The 20039-nt window shown below is 38.9% G+C and overlaps 1 protein-coding gene across 4 annotated transcripts in view; it reads left to right on the forward strand.

Annotated features, from left to right (window-relative positions):
* The first annotated feature begins 321 nt into the window (after positions 1–321).
* The window catches only part of Cirl (Calcium-independent receptor for alpha-latrotoxin), a 59656-nt gene continuing 39938 nt past the window's right edge, over positions 322–20039 (forward strand). The window contains exons 1-11 of one of the 4 annotated variants that reach the window (XM_067770289.1): positions 322–348; positions 4906–5049; positions 5460–5649; positions 5715–6268; positions 6328–6696; positions 6762–7075; positions 7132–7459; positions 12497–12724; positions 12786–13002; positions 13073–13313; positions 15915–16080. In XM_067770289.1, the coding sequence (XP_067626390.1) occupies positions 5034–5049; positions 5460–5649; positions 5715–6268; positions 6328–6696; positions 6762–7075; positions 7132–7459; positions 12497–12724; positions 12786–13002; positions 13073–13313; positions 15915–16080 (2623 nt within the window). In that variant the 5' untranslated portion in view covers positions 322–348; positions 4906–5033. Of the gene's footprint in view, positions 375–405; positions 765–4905; positions 5115–5459; positions 5650–5714; positions 6269–6327; positions 6697–6761; positions 7076–7131; positions 7460–12496; positions 12725–12785; positions 13003–13072; positions 13314–15914; positions 16081–20039 lie in introns of those variants that run through there. The other 3 variants (XM_067770290.1, XM_067770291.1, XM_067770288.1) reach the window with 3 other exon arrangements.

Genomic DNA, 20039 nt, shown 5'->3' on the forward strand with positions numbered 1-20039 from the left:
AAAATTGCACGATTTTTAGGTTAAGGTACCAATAACTGATGCCAATTAATATGGATATGTAAAAATATGGTGATGACTATGGCGTTATGACTATGTAAATTTTACCAGACCCTTTAATTTATCATCTTTGCCTTAACACATTTTCCATGCACTGTCTTATCGCATTTGCGATCTTAATATGGAACTACACGTATTGCATCTGCAGTGCTCATTATGTCATTTGGAGACTTAAATACCCAAAAACGTTCTAAATTCCTCAACAAAAATCTATTAAGTTTTCCAACTAACTTGAGATATTCAATTTGGCAACATTAATGTGGTGTAGAGAAATTTTTCAAGCTGAAAAAGGTGTGTAGCTCCACAATAATTTGCAAGTAATTGTTATAAAAGCTCAAATTAAATTTTAAAAAGTGCATACATTTAATAAATAACCCATACAGTTTGTGTTTTTCTAGAAATTTTCCCAGAAAGTATGAATTTTACTAAATTTTTCTCTGTTAAGTTGCGGCCACTTTGGCATTTGGTGAAAGTATTAACAGAAGACAACTAAAAAATGTCGGGCTCCACTGTTAATATGTTTGAGCCGAACATAGTGTTAAATAATGGAATATGTCCATGGTATTAGAACATGTATAAAGTAGATTCCTGATTTTCTTAATTTTTGCGTGTAGTCGCCGTGGTGTGTTGGAAGCAAAGATTACGTGGAAGACTGCCGAAGATCCTGGGTTCAAGTCCAAGACTATGCACCATTTAGAAAAAATTTGGTAATTTTATGCGACAGCATGACAATATACATACAAAAATATCGGAAGAGGTGTCAAAAGACGCGTTTTGGGCCCAGGATATCGAATACTTATGATTAGCATTATAAAACCAGAAACAGCCCATACCAAAGTGTAAATTCATAAGAGGGAGCATTGTACAGTCGTTTATTCCATTGTGAATGATGGCTAAGTGTGTTATCTGTCAACTGCCTGACAGGCTGTTCAATATGGCTACTTTTTAGCGTTTTGACAAGCTGTTCAATATGGCGGCGCCTATCTTCAGCGGGTGATAGAAAGAGATACAGAATGAGACAGCGATAGTCATTTACAAATCAGGTGATCCAATCACTTTGGAATTTTGACGTTTATGCAGAAGATATCACACTTGGTCATCATTCACAATGGTTTGTTCGCCACAAAGTGGGACGGCTGCGACAGGAATTCACCATACGTTTTACCCGTGCTTCGTTTTCACCATTGTAAAATTCATGGTGACAGCGCCAATGCCGGTGCCAACTCATTGACACAATGACTCATTTTGACGCTACTCAGTAGCGAGTGCGTAGTACATCTCACTTGCGCTACTGGTTGAAACGATTTTTGTCGCCAATGTCGGTAATTTCCTAAGCGATGATCAATACATTGTCAACATTGCGTTCAACGAACACGCGAAATTGCCACATCTGCAAAATTTTGCTGAAGATCGTTGTGCCTGTCATAAAAAGTAAGACTGGTGCAGCTCTAACACAGCCTATTTCGAGCAAATAAGAAACAAATAGACAAATTTTCTTGTTTTACAAATCGCTTGGCTGGCTGAGATTTTCAATTGTTGTTTTAACTTAAGCTGTTATGCCAATATTTTTCAGCCAGCTTATTTTCAAATAGGCAATTTTTCCAAAGGCAAAATTACAGAGCTATACAACCTTAAAAAATCAGGCGGACAGCATAGGAAAAGGTATGGTGAATTCCTCTTATAGCCGTCCTACAATTTCCACAAGATTTAGAACTCTACAATGCACCATCTTATATTTAAACCCAGCCAGCATTTTTTGAAAATTTTGATGAAAAAATATTTAAATATCATACCCCAAGATGATTAAAAACGTTCAAATTTTAAAACATTTTCTGTTCGAAAATTAACGTATCGTCGGGAGAAAAATGTACCATAAATGTGATTATTCTTGAATAACCATTTATGATTCATATTTCGAAATGCTTTTTGTTCATATCTAATATTGTAAAATGGGGCCAAATTGTTTTAGAGTAATATTTGAATGCTTTTCACAGTCATTTTCTGATCATATTCGTGAACATATTTCAAAAATTTTGGTTGAGATTTTTGAATCATTTTTGAATGCGATTATCATGCATTTATTCTTCATATCTCATCATAATATACTACATGCTAATCTTATTCATCAGGGGAACAAAGCATGCGCAAGTGAGTATTTGAACCACAGGTCACTGGCAACACCTACAACTGCAACATCCAACATCAGTTATGATCGTCAATATCTTAAAAAACGATAAGGTACGGGATGTTGAAGCCGTATTCAGGTATTTCAAGAGAGTTTCACTTACGTGGGGTTCAAATAGCTCACAAACTTTGTATTGACCAACCATTATGTATTTTCTTGGAAGCCGAAGGTGGAGATGTGATTGGGGACATCTTCGGTTACGAGCAGCATTTACAATATATTTTGTAATAAACAAAATTTTATATATTTTTTCTAACTTCATGATTGAAAAAATGTGTGCACGTGAAAAAATAAGATTTTCAATGAAAAGTTAAATTTTAACAAGTATAAAATTGATTGTTCAGTCAACAAAGATAGTCGGAAAAGATTCAGAAAGCTGATTGAAAAATTATTAAAAAATTTTAATCACCTAAACAACACATTTGATCCAAATATGATTCCAAAATGTGATTGAAAAACAATATTCAGTTTTCGATCATTAAAAGTATTCATATTTGATTATTCGCTTTGTTGATTTTTATGAAATATTAAAATCTAATCATCAAAGTACTTCAAAAATGATTCCAAACAGTGATCGAAAAATTATTTTCATGGATCTTTCTATTAGTAATCTGTGACAAATTACAATTATTCATTTCATATTTGCCAAAAATATGCATTTAAATATATTTTGCTAGAATTTGCCACGGTGCCTTGATATTGCATTTCAATGTGTGAAATTAAGAAAATTAAATCGAATCATGTGTAAGATTTTTTACGAAGATTTTTAACTTTAAAGTTATCCTTTAAAGCTTTAATAGAATATGAGTAAGTAGAGTCCTATTTCGTCTAACTACTCCAACCCTAAATTGCAAACCCTACTCAAAAATGTCCCTATTGTAATGCGGAGTGAAATACCTTTCGTTTGATACCCATATCGGCATATCATGCAATTTTTTTTAAATTTCGAATAGGTGGCAAACCTAAATGGCAACCCTACTCAAAAATGTCCCCATTGTAATACGGAGTGAAATACCTTTCGTTTGATACCCATATCGGAGTATCTCATGCAATTTTTTTAATTTCGAATAGGTGGCAACCCTATATGGCAACCCTACTCAAAAATTTCCCTATTTTAATACGGAGTGAAATAGCTTTCGTTTGCTTCCCATATCGGCATATCTCATGCAATTATTTTTTTTTCGAAAAGGTGGCAACCCTAAATAGCAACCCTACTCAAAAATGAGCCTATTGTAATGCGCAGTGAAATACCTTTCGTTTGATACCCATATCGGCATATGCAATTTTTTTTATTTCAAAAAGGTGGCAACCCTACTCAAAATGTCCCTATTGTAATGCGGAGTGAAATACCTTTCGTTTGATACCCATATCGGCATATCTCATGCAATTTTTTTTTATATCGAATTGGTGGCAACCCTAAATGGCAATCCTACTCAAAAATGTCCGTATTGTAATGCGGAGTGAAATACCTTTCGTTTGATACCCATATCGGCATATCTCATGCAATTTTTTTTAATTTCGGATAGGTGGCAACCGTAAATGGCAACCCTACTCAAAATGTCCCTATTGCAATGCCGAGTGAAATACCTTTCATTTGATACCCATATCGGCATATCTCATGCAATCTTTATTTTTTTTTTAATTTCGAATAGGTGGCAACCTTGTGAAACATTCTGAGTGACAACACCTAGGTAGAAAGTCTTAGAAGGTGATACATTTTCTCTGTGCCAAATTTCATTTAAATCGGTTGAGCCGTTCCCGAGATCGTTCGGCTTTACAAACAAAAATACAAATACAAAAACAAGAATTGCTCGTTATTGTTATAAGATTAAACAATAGGGGGACTCATGTAACCGTATAAATGCCTTATAAAGTGTGTAAACGTATAAATTTATCTAGTTTATGCACGAGCTGTCAAATTTTGTATGAAAAATCATTTACACAATTTGTATAAATTTACGCGCACATTTCATTGTGTAAATGCGGTAAACTCAAAGGAATGCAACCTTACAGACATTACAGCAGGCATTTTCATCAGAAATCTCCAACATCAGCAAGTAAGGGCGTTTTAGTTTTGATTTTTCACTTAATCTTGGCATTTTTTAATTTGTATAACAATCAAAAAAATTTTGTTTGGCAATAATACAGCTGATAAACAATCAAGTTTATCAAGAGTATTACTAGGTGCGTTCATATAACAGCTTGTGTAAATGGATATAATTTTACACCTTATAAGTTTATATGCTTTCATGAGTCCCCCTAATTATTTGTACATTTTTTATTCACTTAATCTGTTCAGAATTTTAATTTTTACTCTCTGAAACTACAATCAGTGTATTTTGTGTGCTTAAATTATGTTAAAAATTGTGTTAAAGTTGTGGTGTGGTGGATGTGACCTAGAATTTTGTGAAGCTCCGCTGCTTTACACTGAAGTTCGCGCATGCAACATTTTTATTCTTCAAAATTCTTTGATACATACTAACCATATGAGTTCTGTGTACGAATATCTATATGCATTAAATCCGCTAATCTTTTTATTGACTAGGCCAAGAATGTGGTTGTATTGTATCTAATCAAATCGTTGCACAGCACAATCTATTAGAGCGTTAAAGTCGAATGTATAATCTTTGTAGTGACTACCACATTATTTACTTTTTTTTCAGCGCACTTTCGTATTCCGCAGCCCCACAATCATGATTTTCTAATAAATGTCATGTGCAGCCATGCCATTGGAAGAACTGCAAAGCATGGCTCATCAGCAGCGTAGCGACGGGTTGAGCTGGTTCTCGGAATGGCCGATGGCATTGGTATTTATAAACTCTAAGCTACAAAGCTAACAAATCATGAGGCAAACACGCCAGAGACGTTCTAAGTATATATCGTAGAATAAAGACATGATAATACTCACGCTATAATTTAATACCGTTAAATAATGACATTAATGTATCCACATGTTTATAATAATATCATACAAGTATTTTTTGCCATGCATAGCTTCAAATCTATTTGCAGATCAAACTTGAACAAACCAAACCAAATCAATTACTGCAGCGACACCGATTTTAAAAAATTTATATATAACCATAATAGATTCTATCTATACATATGTATATGTAACATTATCCATTTAATATTTCATACTTATATTGCACAATGAAGAAATATCTGCGCATGTAATTTTGTTTTACTAAATGTTCATTTTGATGTCCTACATCAGCTCCCAAATATCAAACTGCCTATGCATGCGAAGGTAAGAAATTAACGATAGAATGTGATCCAGGCGATTTGATCAATTTGATACGTGCAAATTATGGACGCTTCTCTATAACGATATGTAACGATCACGGCAATGTGGAATGGAGCGTTAATTGCATGTTTCCAAAGAGTTTGAGCGTTTTGAACTCGAAGTAATGACACGCTTTTTATAAATAAATGTAAATGATTTAGATATGTATTTATTTTGATTTCACAGATGTTCGCACAAACAAAGCTGCAGCGTGCTAGCAACAACAAGCATGTTTGGCGATCCTTGTCCGGGTACACACAAATATCTGGAAGCGCATTATCAATGCATATCAGCGGCGCAAACGTCAACTACAACCAATCGTCCTAGTCCACCATGGGTTTTGGCGAATAATCCACCACTGCTTGCAAATGGCAGCACACTTATCAATCCAAGTGCGCCCCCACAACCGACGGGTACAGGACGTTTGCCATTGCCAGCTGGTGTACCAGGAACTAGTGCTGTTGGCGGTAGTATATGGCACGCACTACCCCCTACGTCAGTGCCAATACAACCAACACTGCCAGGAGGACGACTCAAAGGCAGTCACAATACAACAGCGTTGAAGAATGCAAACAGACATGATGGTTTACCGCCACCACCACAGTTGCATCATCACCATCATAGCGGGCACAATGCTGCGTCGCCAGTTGATGTCGCGTATGCATCTGATCCCGCGTCATCAAACGCACGTACCACAGCGAGGGGCGATGCAGCAAAACGCACGCCAAGTACAAATCAAAGTAGGTCTTATTGTTGATTTTATAAATATTATATTTGTTAACGGCCAAAATACAACCAGGTCCGCCCAATACCACCACCTCGCCAAATACACGCATACTTAGCGGTGTCGGTGGAAGTGGGACTGATGATGGTACTTTACTTACCGCTAAAACAGCACAAAATCGTGGCAGTCAGCAACAGCAGAACACACCAACGCCTGAACGCACAGTAAGTAATGGTAATGATGTACTGGGCGCTACTACGGCTGATGCCGCTGGTGCCGGTAATGGCATACGTACCACCAATAACATAAATAATCTGAATATGGGCTTGGGTACGGCGGCAGCTGCTGATGCGGAATCTAATATGTATTGTGGGCCGACAAATGCACGAAATTTATTTTGGAATTCAACGCGTGTAGGTGACGTTAATGTGCAGCCATGTCCGGGTAACGTTTAATACATAACTCTTAACTAAAATAAATAATAAATGATTGTGTATATTCTTTACCAGGCGGTGCAACTGGAATTGCCAAATGGCGTTGCGTGCTCAAAAAACGAGACCCATTTATAATGGATGATGCTGGTGTTGCCAAATCCACAACTACAATGCGCATGCTAGTCCGCACTAATTGCAGCGGTAATACAAATAGTAGCTGTGAAACAACCAATGACAGGCTAAATCAGCGTATTGGTAGTTTTGTACCTTTTTGGCATCCACTTACGCCAGATCTCACTCAATGTCGTAGTCTGTGGTTAAATAGCTTAGAGGTGCGGGTAAATCAACGTGAATCCTCGATGATCTCAATAGCGAATGATCTCTCAGAGGTACGATAAACCTACATAAACATGCATTACGTTTTAATTATTTTTTTTTTTTTCAGGTGACTAGCAGTAAAACACTGTATGGTGGTGATATGCTTGTAACCACAAAAATCATTCAAACTATGTCTGAAAAAATGTTTCACGACAAAGAAACCTTGCCGGACCAACGTCAACGTGAGGCTATCATATTAGAGTTGCTGCATGGTGTAGTGAAGACGGGCTCAAATTTGCTCGATGAGTCACAATTACCTTCGTGGATGGACCTAAATCAAGAAGATCAAATGCGTGTAGCAACATCACTGCTGACAGGATTAGAATATAACGCATTCCTTTTGGCCGATACGATAATTCGTGAGCAAAATGTTGTGCAGAAGGTCAGAAATATATGTAAGTAAATTAAATAGCGTGCAATTGAAAGCATCTGGTATAAATAGGGATATCAGCAACTTAAATTTTTTAATGGTGACCGTACAAAAATCTCTCACCAAGCTTCAAGCTTGGCATGTGTCTGCATTACAGGAGCCTTGCAACATGTTGTTGTTGTTGTTGTTGTAGCAATGCTCGCCCCACCTAATAGCCGCGACCGATCACAAATTGTCATCAATATCCTCTAACGGGAGTCCAAGGAAACTTGCCGTTTCAACAGGGGTGGACCATAAGGAAAGGGGTGTTAGAGGCGTTGGTTCCACATTACAATTAAAGAGATGGTTGGTGTCATGTGGGGACACATTCCAAGCAGGGCATACATTTTGTATGTCGGGGTTGATTCTGGATAGGTAAGAGTTTAACCTGTTACAGTATCCAGAACGAAGTTGAGCAAGAGTGACACGCGTTTCCCTGGGGAGTATGCGTTCCTCTTCTGCGAGTTCTGGATATTTTTCTTCAAGTACTGGATTCACCGGGCAATTCCCGACATAAAGGTCCGACGCCTGTCTATGGAGTTCACCAAGGACCTGCTTGTGTTTTTCCGCTTCATACGGCTGGGTTCTCAGGTGCCCTATTTCCTCAAAATGCTTACGGAGATGACTCCTTAGGCCCCTAGGCGGTGCTGGTTCGTCAATCAGATGTCTGTTGGGATGCCCAGGTTTCTGGGTATTCAACAGAAACTGTTTGGTCAGCATCTCATTTCTCTCCCTGATGGGGAGTATTCTCGCCTCATTATGCAGATGGTGTTCTGGGGACATAAGAAGACAGCCCGTGGCGATTCTGAGAGCAGTATTTTGGCAGGCCTGTAGTTTCTTCCAGTGGGTGGTTTTTAGGCTTGGCGACCATATGGGTGACGCGTAGCACGTAATCGGCTGGCTAATTGCTTTGTATGTGGTCAAGAGCGTTTCTTTATCTTTTCCCCAGGTACTGCCAGCAAGGGATTTGAGGATTTTATTACGGCTCTGAATTCTTGGAACAATTGCGGTTGCGTGCGCACCAAAATGTAGATCCTGATCAAACGTCACACCCAAGATTTTGGGGTGTAGGACAGTCGGTAGCGTAGTGCCATCGACGTGGATGTTCAATATGGTCGACATTTGGGGCGTCCATGTTGTAAATAAGGTCGCGGAAGATTTAGTCGGTGACAATGACAGGTTTCGCGAGGCGAAAAAACTGGAGAGATCAGGGAGATAGCCGTTTATTTTATTGCATAGCTCATCGATCTTTGGGCCTGGGCCTGTGGCCATTATTGTGCAGTCATCGGCGTAGGAAACGATTGTGACTCCTTCCGGTGGTGAAGGTAGCTTAGATATGTAGAAATTAAACAAAAGCGGGGATAGGACACCACCCTGTGGCACCCCTTGTTTAATTCTCCTTTGTTTTGATGTTTCGTTTCTGAATTGCACCGATGCCTGCCGACCACCCAGATAATTTGCGGTCCACCTTTTAAGACATGGGGGAAGGGTAGACCCTTCCAGGTCTTCCAGTAACGAGCCATGGTTGACCGTATCAAAAGCTTTTGATAGGTCTAACGCAACGAGTACTGTTCTATGGTGGGGATATTGATTCAAACCGCAATTTATCTGGGTGCTAATGACATTTAGCGCGGAGGTGGTGCTATGGAGTTTTCTGAAGCCATGCTGATGAGGGGCTAGCTGCAAATGTGCTTGGAAATGAGGGAGCAAAATGGCTTCAAGCGTCTTTGCCACTGGCGATAGGAGAGATATCGGACGATATGACTCACCTACGTTAGCTGGTTTCCCAGGCTTTAGTAGCGGGACCACCTTGGCCATTTTCCATTTCTCGGGTATGACAAAGGTGGAAAGAGACAGGTTGAAGACATGCGCCAAATATTTGAAACCCACTTTCCCTAGGTTTTTAAGCATCGGCATGGCTATGCCGTCAGGGCCCACTGCTTTGGATGGTTTAGCGCGACCAATGGCGTCCTCAACCTCTCTAGCGGTGATGGTAATTGGTGACACGCTGAGTTTGTGTTTATGTGCACGTCTATTGGCTCTCCGTCTATCTTTGTCGACCGTAGGATGCATTATATATTGTCGGCAGAAAGCGCTCGCGCATTTTTTCGCATCCGACAGCACCTTATCGCCAAAGGCGATGGAAACTTTGTCTTTGTGCTTAGTCGGATTCGATAGGGACTTTACGGTGGACCAAAGTTTACCTACACCGGTAGAGAGGTTACAACCTCTTAGGTGCTCTTCCCATTTCGCCCGCTTGTGTTCGTCCACAAGCAATCTGATGCGTTGGTTTATATCCCTTATTTGGGGGTCGCCGGGACAAGCTGTCTTATAAGGTCGCGTTCCCTCGCTAAGCTCGCGGCCTCCGCAGGGAAGTGGGGCCGGATTTCGGGAATTCTCCCGGCGGGAATGAAATGTGCCGAGGCGGATTCAATGACCTTACGGAAGGCACGCTCCCCTTGGCGGGCATCAGTCGGGATAGGGAGGGCAGCAAAGCTGCTGTCTGTTGCAGATTTATATTCTTCCCACTTTCCTTTTTTGAAGTTTATGAAAGTGCGTTTTTCGGTGACGATGAAGTCGGCGGTACGCTCGAACGAAATAAGTATGGGCAGGTGGTCGGATGCCAATGTTACCATCGGCTGCCAGTTGACGCAGTTTACGAGTTCTGCGATCACGATTGAGATATCTGGCGAGCTATGACAGCTTCCTACCATACGTGTGGGGGCGTCTCCGTTAATTGTGCAGGACGTCGTTTCGTCTATTTGATCCGCCAACATCTCACCCCTACTGTCCGCCCGCAAGTTTGAATGCCATAGGTCGTGATGGGCATTGAAATCGCCTAAGATAATGCGATTGTTGCCAGTGAGTAAGGCCTCGATATTAGGGCGGTATCCACTGGGGCAACAGGTGACAGGAGGGATGTAGATGTTGATGATTTCTAGATTTGCATCGCCTGACCGGACAGATAGGCCTTGACGTTCTAAGACATTGTCACTGCGGTCGATGCCAGGATCAAATATATGATATTGCACAGAGTGGTGTATAATAAACGCGAGGCCGCCTCCATTTCCGCTCTCGCGGTCTTTCCTGTGGACATTATAACCAGAGCAGGTCTGCAATGCAGATCTTGCTGTGAGTTTAGTCTCTTGAATCGCAGCAATGCGGATGTTGTGCCGCTTCATGAAATCGACTATCTCCGTAATCTTCCCAGTTAGTCCATTACAGTTGACCTGCAGAATTCTGAAGTGCATGAGGGGTGACGCCGCCACTCTAGGGGTAAGTGAGGGGTGACTACGCCTAGGTTGTGGAAGGCCAGGACGCAATTGCTGTTGTGGCCTTGGGACTGGGCGCCCTTGGGCAAGCATTGGGGTACCCGGGTGATTTGGGTTTGCGACCTGGCAACATGGCGCGATGAAACCCGACGAGGGGTTGCCGTCGCGGAGACCAGAACATCTAGGAAAGTGGCACCACCCAAGGCAGGAGCTGCATTGAGCGGATGTCGCAAACCTATATATTCTGTGCTGGCAGACGGTGCAAACGGAGGCAGGGACTAAGAGTCTGTTTCCCTGACCTGCACGATTGCTGCCAGAAAAGAGCGGAGGAGAAGAAGACGGGGGCAGGGGCTGATGCTCAGCATTGCTACCAGCTCTACTACGAAGGTAGTAGTTATGAGCGGTATCAGCTGTTTGAGTTGTTGGCGCCGTGGGGCGCGAGCAGCAGCGGGTACTTGTTGTGGCTTGCTGAGCAGCGAAGCTGCTGGAAGGTATTGGGGATACGCTTAGGCGTAGACTACGGGACGCCCTTGGGCGTGAGCAGCAAGGAGCCACAAAAGATTTATAAAAGTTACGTGGACGTCGGGTTTTGGGATCAAGCCCAGAACAACCTGTCCGATGCAACCATGCCTTGCACGAGACACACTGAACAGAGTATGACCGTCCTAAAAAGATTCTTTTCTGGCAAATGCAGCAAAACCATTTCTCAGGACCGGGGTGAGGAGACGGACCCGGATTGGGTTCGATACCTTCCCGGAGTAAGAGAATATGTAGCAGTCCTGCTGCAAGGAGCTGCTGGGAGGATGACAATTTGTGGGAGGGACGAAACAAATTAAATGGGGTCACACTGAAATGACAGTCCTTGGTCGGGAAAAATCCCGAGTCGCTCCGGTACATAGAACCGACTGCCTTGGGAAGCGAGCCTTGCGACATGCCCGACGGTGGCAATGGAAGCGCTGCTGGAGCTAACGCCTCCACACATAGTATATGAGCACGCAGCCAGGAGCACTTTAGTTAACATAGCTAAAGAGGGAGGTGGAAGTGATACAGTCACGGAACATGGAGAAGTTGAAAGAACAGATTCCACCCATCCAACTTCCCAGGGATGACACGAGGAAGCTAGAGAAGTTTAAGGAGCGTTTCAAAATAGAGTTGGGGAACAAATGTTGGGGTGTTTGATTCGGCCCAATTTATTTGTATGTTGATAGCGTTTAGCGCGGTGGTGGTGCTATTTAATTTTTGGCAGCCGTACTGATGATTAGCAAGTCGCAGGTTTGCGAAGAAACAGGGTAATAGGACGTCTTAGAGTATTTTAGCGTTATGAGTCTCTTAGTAGCGGTATCACCCTCGCCCTTTTCCATTTTTCAGGGATGACGAAAGTGGACAGAGAGAGGTTGAGTACGGGCAATCGATAGTTTAATCCCTCATAACCAAGGGTTTTAAGCAAAGGCATAGCACTCCGTTCCGGGCCCACTGCTTTGATGGTTTTTTCAACCTCTGGCGGTGATAATAATAGGGAACGTGCTGTATTTATGCTTGTGTGCCGACCAAGGAATGCATTACATACTGCCAGCAAAAAGCGCTTTCGCATTTTTTCGCAATCAATGTGCTAAGTCAGGTATTAGGGGGACTTAGGGCTGACCAAAGTAGGGGTAAATGGTATCAATGTTGAGGAAGTGAGGATCAAAAAGATATGATATCAACTTCCAACTCGAACCACTTTAAACGTTTATGCACTTTATTTTCCGTAGTATTATCTGTACGTGTTTTGGAAACAAAAAATATCCAAGCCAACGAAGTATTCCCAGATCCAGAACAGTGGAAAATTAGCGATGATCGCATTGAGTTGCCGCGCGCTGCTTTACTTGAAAACAGTGAGGGTGGTCTTGTACGCATTGTTTTCGCTGCATTTGATCGACTGGAGTCAATTTTGAAACCATCTTATGACTATTTTGACACAAAAAGTTCGCGAAGTTATGGTACATCTTTCAGATTTTAACTTTTTAAATACTAAGCTTTAAATAATTTACATTGTTTTAGTGCGCAATACAGCTATAATGGCGAAAGAGCGAAACGAATCAGCAATAGCCACTGAGGTACAACAACGCATACGAATACTCAATAGTAAAGTAATCTCAGCCAGTTTGGGAAAAGGACGACACATTCAACTATCACAGCCCATCAAATTAGTGTTGCGACACATTAAAACTGAGAATGTTACAAATCCAACATGCGTGTTTTGGAACTATATCGATCAGTAAGTTATTTTATGGGCTTTTATTTTTTTTCCATTTTAATGTACTTTTTGTTTCACTTGATCGAATTAGTGCTTGGTCTGCCAATGGCTGTACATTGGAGTCGACAAATCGTACACATAGCGTTTGCATGTGTAATCATCTTACCAATTTTGCCATACTAATGGATGTAATGAACGAGGACAATCATTCACTATTTAGTGTCTTTAATGGAAATATGCGCATACTTATCTATATAAGCATATCGATTTGTCTGTTGTTTGTTGTGATTGCATTACTGACGCTAAAAATATTTAATGGTGTTTTTATAAAGGTAAGCAGACGTGGTAGACAGGGCGGCAGTGACGGTCAACTTCAGCGTAGCGGTCGTCGTCAGAATAATATACGGGATGAAACACATGAAACGCTTGCTATTATCCCAACGTCAGGGGCAACGCAAGCTTCCGCGTCTAGTGGTCAACCGACACTCTCAAATAACATACAAAATTTACAACAACAATTAAATTTGCAACACATTCCAAATATAATGGCTGCTGCAGCTGGTGGCCATCATAATACATCTATATCACCAACAAATTTCATACAACATAATTCAATTCGTAATTCGAATCGTAATAATTTGAATGCAAACAATTTTAATTTGCAACAACAAGCACAACAGCAACAGCAACAAGTCGTAGCCGCTGCTGCTGCTGCTGTTGTTGTAGCTCAACATAATCAACGTAATTTACAAATGAATAATTTGAATTTAAACTTAAATTTACAACCGCCACATCATCACAATCCACATGGACATAATCTCAATCAGCCTGCAACATCTACACATATGCATGTTAGCGCGGCTGCCGCGCATACGCCACATCATAGTGGCACAATGGAGACATCCATGAGTAATACAACATCAGCGGCGGCTATGGCTGCCGCTGCAACAATTGCTGCTGCACTTCAACATGCTGGCAGTAATAATAACTTAAATGTTAATCGCAATAGCAATATCTGCATCAACGATGCGAACACGCATACCAATAATATTATAATGCAAGGAAATATGGAAGATTTACAATATAAGTGGTGGTGGTGGTGAAATTAATTTTTTGTTTTAGACAATTTTTGTGTTTTGTTTATTTTAGTTAATATATTTAGTATTTTAGGTATTATATGGAAATTAAACATGCTGCTGTAGTAGTGACATCGGGGGCATGAACTGTTTTCAATCCATTTAATAGAAGTTATAGGTTTTAATTTAAAAAATATATTTGGGCAATTATTTAGCAATTGTTCTATTGTTACTTGTACTGATTATTGTAGTAGTAAATGTGATATACTATTAAGTATAGAAATAATTTTAATTTTTTTACGTATCTTTGATTTTTACTCATCCACTTTACAGATATGCGTTCACATATTTGATATTTCAAAAGTTAGTGTTGTAAGTTTTAATATTTTAATGTATTAGGTTACATATTTTCGTGTATTAGATTTTTAATTTCAAAACTAATTTGTAGTTGAATTACTTTAATTTTACTGCTGTAAATATATAAATAATAAATTGACATTTATTTAATAATGCATCTAATTTAAAATACTTAAAATAAATTTCATTAAATAAATGTCATTTTGCATATTTAAAAAAAAAAAAAAAAACAATTCTTCGCTCATGTGTCATTGCGGCTTTATTTTTTTTTTATTGTTTGTTTCTAATTATACGTTCGTTGTTTTTCTGTCCTCTTTTTTGACTACATCGTCTCATTTGCTTTGTGTCTATATCCTATCCAAATAACCTATCGATACCAAAAACCACCACCACCACTTTATTATAAAATTATTAATACAGGATAAGCATAAAAAACAACTATTTTAAGCACACAACTTTGGAAAATTTATTTTATTATTTATTTCATAATAGCTTTGTTCATTACCAAAAAATTGTAACGGAAAGTTACAAATTCTTTTCAAACTTTTCTGCTAAATGTTCATTAACTGAAAAAATTCGTTAGAGAAACGCAAATTGAGAGCAGATGAGCTTGAGAGACTTACAAATGCTTACATTTAATGGTCTTGTAAATGTAAACAATATATTTTATTTCGAGTTTTCCTATTCTAACAAAACAAAAATTAAAATAGCTGTGTTGGGCCAGCAAAAAGGTTTGCACAAACTTGTATAATTTTCAACGAGAGGGCGCAATTTTGAATTTTCATTTGGGTAGTTTGAATAATTGCAAAGGCATTTTTATGAGTGATTTAATAAAAAAAATATTTGTTTGACTAATTTCAATGATTCAATAATAAATAAGGTTGGAGGATAATGACAACAGTTTGCTTATTTTGTTCTATGAAAACTTAGCAAGTTTCGCTCTTTATGACAGTAAATTCTTTGAGAGATCGAATTTTCATACTGTACAATTCGTGCTAGAATTTCTGGCCGGCACACCCACTGTATGTTCAATTGAACCAGTGGAAGTATGAAAATTTTTAAATTTTAACAGCTAACTGCTTCTTTTATTTATTTTAATTTGAAACGTTTCACCGTAGCTTTTAGTTTATTTCACTAATTTGTGTTCATTTACTTGTCCTTTTTCAAGTTAATCTTGTCATGTACTCCCAGTAATGCTTTAAATGGAAACGCAAATGAACAAAGCTAATAATATTAAGATTCAAAATTATGACTTGCAACAGGTCAAAACTATAATAATAATTAAATAATTATTTTTAATCGCTTTCAAAACTGTATTAATATAGCCTATAATGTCCTTGCATTATAAGATTGTTTACTCATAAAATCAAGCTATTTCGCTGCTGTCGCCCATAAACTGTTCTCCGAAAAATATCACAGCTGTATCTGCTTTTTGAACGTATATAATTTAAAAAAAGACTTGTTTCGAATATTTCCGCTATTCTTTACTTATTTTTTCAGTCTGCACGCACTTCCATCTATCGCAGCATTTATATATGCCTACTTTTTGTTGAAATTCTTTTCCTTATTGGCATTGAGCAAAATGAGACGAGTATCGTGTGTGGGTTTACCACTGTATTTCTTCATTGTTCAATATTGGCGGCGATTGCATGGTTCTGTTTTGAAGGTGAGTAAAGGCTGGGCTTTGAATTATAAAAAAAAATCATAAATATTACAAGTATTTAATTAAAATAACTGAACTGTGAACTGGGTTGCCTATTTAAGAAAATTTTTAAGATGATCCTATCTACTGAAATTTCAAAGTACCGTTACTTGCAACAACAACAAAAACATACGCCTGGCATTTTCAAACTTTAAAAGCCCCGTCACAAGCAGTTTTTCATATAGATGAGTTTAATGCAATCTTATGCATAATAAGTAGATTGCAGGATTGTGCATCAGCTGCCACGAAAATGTAGCACTTCCAACTTTTGTTGCAAGCAAAGCATAAGAAGAAGAATTCAACATTTACTTTGGCTAAGGGTGCTTTAACACTTTGCAAGTGAAATTATTTGGAATGTTACTGGCATGCATAATATTGCATTGAACGCATATTTATGGAAATCTTCATTGTGGCTCGGCCATAACTAAATCTGCTTCGGAAAATGATGATTCGCTCAAATGTGTACTGATTAATTTCGTTTTGATGTAACGATTTTCCGTCATCCCCTGTCAAATATAGTGAGGAGAGAAGCCGGTTTAGGCATTGCGCCACCTTTTTTAAACACCACTTAGAGCTTCATTCGATATTTAAGGCCGCGGGACAATGACATTTTTCATATAGATGCGTTTAACTCAAGCTTATGCATTCCAATAACATCGCCACAATCAACCAAGATGTTGCGTTCGTAAATATGAAGGAACTTCAGACTTGGCAATTGAAGTTTATTACGCCTAGCCCATTCACATACAAAATTTCGCGAAGCACTGTTTTAAACATTGTCCCTAATACAACAAAAATACTTGCTAACATATTTTGTGTAGTATTCGATTGTTATATTGCAGTTTTTAATTGTGAAAAATGTTAGAAAAGTTACGAACAAGTGGGAAAAATAATTTCATTTGCAAAGTGTGCCAACACCCTTAGCCAAAGCAAATGTCAAATTCTTCTTATGATTTGCTTGCACCAAAATTTGGGAGTTGGCTACTTTTCCATATCAGATGGCGCCAGTGCATACGATTGAGTAGAACGCATCTATATGAAAATCTGCTTATGTGTCGGGGCTTTTAGGACTGAAAAGATTTAACGTTAAATCTTGCAAATATTCGCCTCTGGAGCGAAACGAACGTTCGTTTCGTAATAGAGAATGAGTCTCTTAAATTTCACAACGCAGAAGATATAAGTAAAATCTTAAAAGATATTTCCGCCTACAACTCTTTGCTAGGAAAAATTTTAAGTTAGAAGCAATTCTTAAAATCATGGATGATACAAGATTCAATAAGAAGAGGTTTTGAATGTAGGCTTTTTCAAAAATGTGACACTCCGCACTCATGGTTGTTTTTTAGAAAGAGAGGAAAAGGGGGGAAAATATTTCCTTTTAAGTGAAAAAACTTGTTTCTCAAATTTTGATGTTTTGGGCGTGAACCCAAGATCTTCGGTGTGGTAGGCGGAGCACGCTACCATCACACCACGGCGGCCGCAATGCTGCCACCTTGTACAGTTCCGCAATGACTGAAACTGTAATAAATTTAACTGAAATAAAATTATAAATTAAATTAATATAATAAATTTTCAATTTCCGCTCGGATTCGTGGTTCTGGGTCCAAAGCACGTCTCCCTCCCGGAATTTTCGGATGAGTTTTAGCAGTTGTGAGCTATAGTAAAGAATTGCCACAATTTTCAACACTTTTCCCTAGATCCGGTTTTGTCCCGCGAAGAAGGATGGGTGGAAGTTACTTTCTCAGTTACGTCCTATTGCGGGACAGAATGACTTTGTGCCTGGATACCTGTACCATTTTAGCACTTGTAGGAGACTTAGCTCGAACAGCAACTCCGCCAAGCCTTCGATTTTGGCGAGAGACTTCTGCAGTTACTATGATGGTTCTGACCATCATTCTTATATTCAATACCCTCATTCAACAATTTTATAGAAAATGAGGTTTAGATGGTAAAATGATCTCCCAATCACCTTTCATATATGACATTATTGCCAGCTTCAAAACTTAGCTCAAATTGCATTAATTCACATTTTTAAAATGTCTCTATCATTAATGAATCAAAGCCAAATCCCTCTATCACCATGTATTTCGGTGCCCAGATATGTATATTTTTATTGCTTTAATCGGATAACGTTGGGGGAAATAGTGTAGAAGGGTCAAGATGGACCTAAAATTTGTAATGATATAAGGTGGGGGATTTTTTGACAGCTGTCAAATCGACCGCTCTTAACTCCAGGTTGAATTTTGAAAGCACCCAAGAATGGGGGCATAAAGAAGGGCCTTTGTAAGTTATTTCATACTTCTTCAATAATGATAGAATACAGAAAGGAGTTTATGTAGCTTGATTTTAATCCAATTTTATGATAAAAATAATGAAATGAAGGTTGTTTTTATTCAATTTTAAAACGTTTGCAGCTTATCAATTTCTTTTGAACGCATCAATTTTGGTAATGCTGTAACGAATTTTAAGGAAATTCCGTTTATTTCAAACCTTCTGCAAACGTTCGAATAGCTAAATTGTCGAATAAATTACTCCAATATTCAGTAATGCAAAATGGTCTTTATTAGATTATTTGAGAATACTTCAGTATAACACTTATACTTCACAACTAATTGCGTGTTTAAATCAAAACTGATTAGTCATGCCTCAGTTTGCCTGCTTTTATACTGTCGGTTTCCTCGTTCACCTATTTCTCCTAAGGTCTAGTAATTTCGCGAACTTCATGCTTGGTTACCAACCATATACATGTATATTTGTAGTTTGTAGCTATATGCGTGTGTATATGTGAGTACTACGTCGGCTGATGATGATATACGCTTGTGAGTATCTCTCCACTGCCTTGTATGCATGTGTGTAAATGATGATTGATTTGTTTACGTACATATGAGTGGCTGCTTAGTATCGGCTTAGTGATGATAGTATCGCTTAGTGATGGTAATATTAGTCACAATACTCTAGGACCGGAATGGAATGCAGACATGTTTTTACCTCGGAGTGTTCGAGAGAAAAGTTCTTCGAAAGATTTATGGACCTCTACGCGTTGGCGATGGCGAGTACCGAAGAAGATTTAATGATGAGCTGTACGAGCTATACGCAGACAACATAGTCCAGCGAATTAAAACGCAGCGGCTGCGCTGGCTAGGCCATGTTATGCGAATGAATGATGATGCTCCGGCCAAGATTGTGTTTCTATCGGAACCCGCCTATGGAAGCGGAGGTAGAGGGCGGCCCCCACTCCGTTGGAACGACCAGGTGGAAAACGATTTAAACTCCCTTGGTGTGACCAATTGGCGCCGGTTGGCGGAGCGAAGGAGCGAATGGCGCGCCTTGTTGGACGGCCATAACCGTTTAGACGGTTAAGCGCCAATTAAGTAAGTAAGTAAAGATTTTACGGATGTAAAAATATATGTGTAAAAAACGTTCAAAATTGTATGCACAAAGGTGTTCTGCGGAAAAAAGACTATGTAATGCTACCCCCGGTTTCCGGGGTCATCGTTCAGATTATTGACACCGAGGTCAAAACGAGTCTTTTGAACACTCTCCCGACATTTTTGAGCGTGTATAACCAGTCTACTCCTGTCCTGAAATATTACCGAAATAGTTTTTATTATAGCATTTTCAGGTCAAATGAAACTTTTTTCATTTCAAATGAACCTTTTTTCATTTTAAATGAAACTTTTCTCATTTCAAATGAAACTTTTTAAGTCAAATGAAACCATACTACTAAGGTAATTGTCAAGATATATTTATATAGTACTTTATAACGCTATTTATCAAATTTTTCTTTAAGACAACTATTTCTAATTAGCCACATTGAAGGCAAAATTTTTGCTTAAATTTTCTTTGTGCTTAGTTTAACCTTGCCTTTTGATCGTTTCAATTTTTTAATAGATAAAGTAGCAGGGTTATACGCTAGGCAACATATA

Source organism: Eurosta solidaginis, chromosome 3 (genome assembly GCF_040869045.1).
Source record: "Eurosta solidaginis isolate ZX-2024a chromosome 3, ASM4086904v1, whole genome shotgun sequence".
NCBI classification, from domain to species: domain Eukaryota; kingdom Metazoa; phylum Arthropoda; class Insecta; order Diptera; family Tephritidae; genus Eurosta; species Eurosta solidaginis.